The 6,651-nt window shown below is 42.1% G+C and overlaps 3 protein-coding genes across 3 annotated transcripts; 2 read left to right on the forward strand and 1 right to left on the reverse strand.

Moving 5' to 3' along the window:
• LOC6543137 lies at window positions 1–1,839 on the forward strand. Its single transcript, XM_001968990.3, has 3 exons — window positions 1–78; window positions 206–515; window positions 585–1,839. The coding sequence occupies exons 2-3, from the start codon at window positions 450–452 to the stop codon at window positions 1,599–1,601; spliced, it is 1,083 nt and encodes a 360-aa protein (XP_001969026.1). The 5' UTR covers window positions 1–78; window positions 206–449; the 3' UTR covers window positions 1,602–1,839.
• Window positions 1,840–2,279: 440 nt separating this feature from the next.
• On the reverse strand, window positions 2,280–4,299 carry LOC6543258 (cdc25-like protein phosphatase twine). The gene is made up of 2 exons (XM_001968991.3): window positions 4,015–4,299; window positions 2,280–3,938 (listed from the first exon to the last, which is right to left on the reverse strand). The coding sequence occupies exon 2, from the start codon at window positions 3,936–3,938 to the stop codon at window positions 2,661–2,663; it is 1,278 nt and encodes a 425-aa protein (XP_001969027.1). The 5' UTR covers window positions 4,015–4,299; the 3' UTR covers window positions 2,280–2,660.
• A 240-nt stretch (window positions 4,300–4,539) lies between these two features.
• Window positions 4,540–5,838, forward strand: LOC6542768 (WD repeat domain-containing protein 83). Its single transcript, XM_001968992.3, has 5 exons — window positions 4,540–4,688; window positions 4,743–4,861; window positions 4,921–4,993; window positions 5,065–5,595; window positions 5,665–5,838. The coding sequence occupies exons 1-5, from the start codon at window positions 4,610–4,612 to the stop codon at window positions 5,787–5,789; spliced, it is 927 nt and encodes a 308-aa protein (XP_001969028.1). The 5' UTR covers window positions 4,540–4,609; the 3' UTR covers window positions 5,790–5,838.
• The last annotated feature ends 813 nt before the right edge of the window (window positions 5,839–6,651 follow it).

Genomic DNA, 6,651 nt, shown 5'->3' on the forward strand with positions numbered 1-6,651 from the left:
TCGATATTTGTTTATTTTTTATTTATATATCTTGAAATTGTTTTTCAAACGCAGATTGTGTATTTTTCATCAAATATGGTAGTTATATACATTACATATGGATTTTATATATATATTATATTATATGTATAAGCAAAAATTTGTTTGCAAAAGCAACAAAACGCCGACTAACTAATAAAATAATATACTTATAAAACACATTTAGTTTTATTATTACTCGAACAGGTCTCCTTATCTTGATTTTAGTCCTGCACGTTCCGAGAATATCCCAATTAAAATGCTCTCTACAGAGAAGAACTACCCTATTATTTATGTACATTGCATCGCAAAGCAAGCGACGATCTGAATAAGTCATCTTATCTCTTGGCAACAAAAGTGACGATCATAGCCCAACGATTTTAAACTCTTTACTTCGAAGAACCTTAAATCGCCGAATTATCCTGAGGGGAATGTCCAAGCGAAAGGCCGAGGACGGACAATCCGACAAAATGGCAACAGCCGAGAAAGTAGCACAGGTAATGTAATATAACTATACACAATATACCAAAATAGTTTACTAACAATAACAACTATTACCTCGACAGAATGATTTTACCATTGGCTTGGTGGATCCCGTCAAGGATTACCAAAAGCTCATAGAAACACGCGTACAGGTAGACGAAATCGTCGATGATGATGTCACCAAGGAGAATTTCGATCGAACGGCTGCATCAGCGCGTGACGTCATCTGGCGGCTGATATTCGACGAGGCCGGTACCTCGCAATCAAACACAGAGAAGGCCAGCCAATTGCTGGAGGAATACCGTGGTGACGCCTGCTTCTACGACCCGACGCCCTACAACGAATGGATTGTCAAACTAAGGGATGAGGTCCTGAAGAGGGAGCTCCTTGACTTTTGGCGTGATGTCCTGGTGAAGAAGCAACTGGGTCCTTGTTGGTCACGCGACTGTGATCTCTTCGACAGCGACGACACCCCGCCATTGGAGTTCTACGCCCATGCCGGATGTACTGCTCCATTTGCAGCCAGCTTAAAGGTGCGCGCTGCACTGGACCAGCAGGCTTCACTGGATCAGGATGAGGCAGCGGTGTCCACCACACCGGGTGAACTGAGTGCCGATGATGCCGCCGCCCTGTCTGGTGAATTCGAGGCAGCTCTAACAAAGGGAAATCCTCTCGAGGAATACCGATCGCTAATGAAGCGCTTTGTCCTGACCAAAATAATCGTACCGGATAGCGTTCACCAGGCCAGCGTGAAGAAGATTGCGGCAGCCGCCAGGGAGATCATCTGGAAGCTGCTCTTTGATGGCACACCCTCGATAGAAGATCAAAACAAGGCCGCCGATCTGCTGCAGGAGTACAAGGGTGATGCTGGTTTCTATGGACCGGATGATTACAACGAATGGATTTTCAAGCTGAGGGATGAGGTTCTTACCAAAGAGCTTCTCGACTTTTGGCGCGATAAGATGGTGAAAATGGAACTGGGTCCCAGTTGCGCCCGTGATTCCGACTATTATGACAACGAGGATCCCCTGCCATTGGAGTTTTACGAAAAGGCCGGTTGCAAGGCTCCCTTTGAAGCCGATTTAAATGATGATGTTTAGTACAGCATCAGAAATTTATTTTTTATAACTCAAGCATTGTATTCAGGTCCAAACACGAGTTCGATGCCTTTTCGGGAAACCTTACTTTATGAAAAAACTTACTCTCATGTACTAAATCACCGATTCTGCACAGAATCTCCGAAAGCACAAAATTTGAATCTGAATTGTATTCCAAAATGTCAGAAATTGTTAAACAAAAATAAATAAAATAAGCCTCTTTTATAGCTGTTCACGAAAATAATTGTCCTTTTTATTTTTGATTGGTATCAAAAAATATTTGTTTTCTTCATATTTATTAAGTAGTTTAAAGCATTGGAAAATCTGTGAAATATAAACATATAACATATATATTTAATGATTAGGGAATTATTTTCTTCATTATCACCTTCCATTAATTAAAAACTTGTATCACCATTTTTTTTGTTAATATTTTAAGAGTCTTATATCTTCTGTTTTATTTAAACTAATTCATCCTCAAACTTTTAAATTGTAAATTTAATGCTTGTTTTTAGATACTTATAAAAAAAAGTTGACTGATATAGGTGTAAATAAATAAATAGTTTCAGCATAGTTTGTAATTTTCTTTGGAGTTCTTAAATCTAAAAGTGAAGTTATTATGCTTAAAGATTTAATACATTTTCTTTACATAATCAAATCGATTTGGTTTATTAACACTAAAATGAAACACGAAATACTTTCTTAAAATAACTTTTAAATTCCGAACACAAAAATAAACTATAATTAATTTTGAAACTCTCACATTCACTGACTAGAGAACATTTATCCATTTTCTGTTCTTGTTCCCATATTTGGTGGTTCTGCTTTGGTCTTTGTGTACACATAACGCAAAATATAATCCAAAATCAGGAACTAAATAAATCTAAAGTGCTTTCACAACATTTGAACAACGCAACAAAAAATGAACTTAAAAATTTGGGTCCTTAAGTAATACAAATTATTCTGACTAAGAGTGAGCAGCCATCGGTTCTCATTGAGATCTCTGTGAGCTTATGGCAGGCGGATCGGTTCGTTAATTATATCTATAGCCTGAAAACATCATCACTCGGCGTAGAGCAGTCGAGATCGTGACTTTCGGAGGCCCCGAGAGCCTCCACCGCCGATCCCACTGTCGCCACCCTCGCCACACTGCCAGGACTTGGTCTTGGCCCGAAAATATCGGAACTCATCATTGTGCGCCGGGGCCAGCATTGGCACATATTGGCTGGGCTGGCACAGCTGCGAGTAGAGGCCGAAGAACTCCTTGTACCCATTATGCAGGATATAAAGTTCAGGATAGTCCAGTGCCGGATAGTTGTGGGCATGTTGACTTCTGTCGTTGCTGCGCAGGAAGCGCAATAGCTTGGGACCCCGTTCCGACGAGAACTCACAGTGGAACACATAGATGCGACGATCTTCCTGATTGGAGGTCAGCGTGGGGAACGCCTCCTGTATCTGTCCACGTGTGTACAAATTCTTGGCCCCATGTATGTGCCCGCCAAGGAATTCGTAAGGATATCGGCAGTCTATGATCTCGTAGCCGCCCTGGCTACCCAATTGATCATCAAACTCGCCCTGAATCAATCTGGCCAACGTGTCACTGGAGATGGTCTTTAGATCACGGTGTCTAATGCCTGTCACCAAACAGGGCAGAGTACATGGTTTGCTGAGATCTCCTATTAACTCTGGTTCATCACCCAGTGCGCTCATAATCTCGGCATCGTTCATTGAGAGGGTTTTCCGTTGCAGCTGTTTGATGGGCATGTTGGTCTCCTGATCCTGTGTTTGAACCGGTTCCTCGGTTTGTTCACTAGGATACATGCTTAAGCAGCGACGCAGAGAACCTTTTTTGTTGGACGACTCCTCTGAATTACTTTCCGACTTTAGCTGTCCGCTGAGGAGCACTTCCAAGTCATCGGGCAACTCAAGATTGTTATTCTCGCTTGATTCCATTTCGAACATGGCCATATACTCATCATCTAGAGAGTTGCCCGACTCGTAACTCGAGCAGGAGCTACTGAAGCTGCTGAGGGTTCGCGAGGACTGGCTATTAAAGGTATTTAGGATCCTGGTGGTTGGGGCTCTCTGGGTGGACTTGGGAGTGCCATCCAGGCGGGCTCCCTGCATATTCTGCGACAATTCGGTGATGGGCGATAGAATGGCGCTGGCGACAACATGACGCTTGAGCATCCTTTGCAAAGGGGTCTCCTGCACGGCTGACTTACGTCTCTTGGCCTGGTATACGACATCAGCATCATGTGGATCTAAATTCTCCTGACCACACGCTCCAATTTCCTCATCTTCTTCCTCCAAATCGAGCATCAGCCGCTTGCTGGCCATCTGCGAGTTAAAAAACAAAGTTTTTCCATCAGCTGTAAACCGCCAAAATCAGCTGGATTTACTGAATTGTACTTACCCGGGATATATTTGCGCTATGCGTAACTATTGGGAAGTCCAGACTTTGGGTTTCAGCGTGTCTTGTGATTTTGATTGCCAAATCCTTGGCGTTTTTCTTGTTCTGGCCACTTTCGCTTTCGTTTCGCTTTTGCCGGTCAACTTTATTGGCGCCTTTATCAATTCCCCATTCTTTCCGTACAAACTCACCACTTGCTAACTCACCACTGCGCCATATAAAAACAGCGCGCTTTCGTTTGAATTTATATTGTTTGTTTAATTGTTTGAGGTATTCGCATGGCTGGTTTAACTATATATGTGAAAAATCAATGAAATGCTGTTCATTTGTGTAATTTAAAATGCTCAGCCCTCTTAATAATAATGTTTTGTATATCAATATATTTACAAAACGTTCATCGGGTGATACGTTTAAAATGGGGTAATACGCAACAAAGAATTAATAAGTATGCTAGTAAGAATTAATTAGTTCAAAAGTGTTATTACCAGTGTTATTATTTTATTCATTAGAAAATTCAAAAAGAGCGTTTCTCCTTTATTACATCTGGTCACACTACTCGTTTGTTTATATTTTTCATGCAATAATTGTTTATGGAAATATGCCGGCATTCGAGAACTTTAATGTAAAAACCACAATTGACTGCAAGCAAGGAGCAGTGCGAGCTGTGCGCTATAATGGTGAGTGGATTCCTGTGCATATATATACTCTATTTAAACTTATATTTTTATCAGTTGATGGCACTTATTGCTTGAGCTGTGGATCTGACAAGAAGATAAAGCTGTGGAATCCGGTTTCAGGATTACTTCTAAAGACTTATGGTGGTCATGCGGATGAAGTCACTGATGCGGCGGTATAGTCTTATATATTATTTACCTGAAATGTTCAGTAATCTTGCTCGGCATATTGCAGGGAAGCTGTGATAGTAGCTACATTGTTTCCGCCAGCTTAGACAAGAGCATAATTTACTGGGATGTGTCCACAGGTGAGTTTTTAGGCATTTTTCAATTCGGTTTGAAAGAGCACCAATCATTGCTAATGTCCCGTCTGATTTAGGAGCTCCAGTACGGCGACTACGCAGCCACGCCGGCGGTGTAAGATGCGTCTGCTTCAACGAGGACTCCTCCATAGCCATTTCCGGGGGTCGGGATAATGCCGTGATGTGCTGGGACATTCGAACGCGTCGCCTGGATCCCGTTCAGGTGATGAAGGAGGCTCGGGACTGCATTACCACTGTGGCAACCAACGAGAATCGCATCTACGCTGCCTCTTTGGACGGATGTGTAAGAACCTACGATATTCGGGTGGGCGAACTAACCTGCGACAAGGTTGGTGAGCCCATCACTTATCTGGCGCAGACGAGTGACGAGCAATGTCTGGTGGCCGGCTGTCAGGATAGTGTGGTGCGACTGCTGGACTGTGAGACTGGGGGATTACTCTTCGAGTACAGGGGTCATCGCGGCGATGACTATCACATTGAGTGCGGAATACTGTCAAACGATGCTCATATAGTCACGGGCTCTAGTGATGGAGACGCCTTTGTTTACGACTTGCTCGAAGGAAAAATACTGCAGCGCATTCGCATAAGTAATTATAAATGGTTCAACTCTGTTAACTTTATATTAACTTATTGGTTTTCCTTGTCATATCAAACAGGTGATAATGGCGGTGTCGTCCACTCATTAGCCACTCATCCCAAGCGACAGGAAATGCTTTTCGCGAGACGTCGGGACATGTATGTCTTCTCAACAGATTTGCAAATCGAAGAGGAGCAATTATAAGTTATAATGCCGTATAGTTTTAACAAAAGCTAGTGATGTAAATAATATATTAAGTTGATATTTATGTTATTATCAAAACATGAAGACTTAAGCCTTCATAAAAAAACCGCCAAATTAAAAATGTATTGTTTTGTTGAGGGAAAAAGGAAAAACCATTTATTTGACATAATTTTTTGTTTTCATAGAGCATGAATGTATGTAGTAATATGTGTTTGTTTTGTTTATGATCCGGCTTATATATTCTTCACGGTTTCTTTTCCTTTAACTATGAACGGCCTGCATAATTTTTCCTTAATCAAATATTTCGAATGCGGACGAGTGGGCGAGCAGGCGTGGTTGACAAAATGTGGCTGCCTACATGCATTGGCTGTATCCTTCATCATTCTCATAGTCTCTCTCCTTGTGGGGGAAATGCGGACGCCTAGCCGCGGCAACGCTGCGCGAAGAAGAGTTTCTTCAATTCGAATCGGGTCTCTACAGTGGCGCCCGAGCAGGGACACTTGGTGTCCTAGCTGGCAGCTATAAGACGTTTTGAATAAAGTTAAGAAACTGAAATTGCACAGCGCAGACGCAGCTTGGCGAAGGGAGACAGCCGCTGCATTGGCCTCTAAAGCTCAGCTCACACGTGCGCATTCTTTTGTTGAAGTGGGGGGTGGTGTTGTGGGTGGGGGTAAATGGGATCGAGGGATTCCTGGTCAAACTATCTGAACCTGTCGTACTTATGTTACTAAAGCATATTAAATATGTATGCAAAGTATTTGTTTATGGTAGTTTAGTAGTAATATTATGTAATGTTCCGTTACTTATGTTCGTATGTACGCTGCATGTATTATTTATATATGTTGTGGTAGGTATGCGTAAT

Source organism: Drosophila erecta, unplaced genomic scaffold (assembly GCF_003286155.1).
Source record: "Drosophila erecta strain 14021-0224.00,06,07 unplaced genomic scaffold, DereRS2 tig00000055-arrow-pilon, whole genome shotgun sequence".
NCBI lineage: Eukaryota > Metazoa > Arthropoda > Insecta > Diptera > Drosophilidae > Drosophila > Drosophila erecta.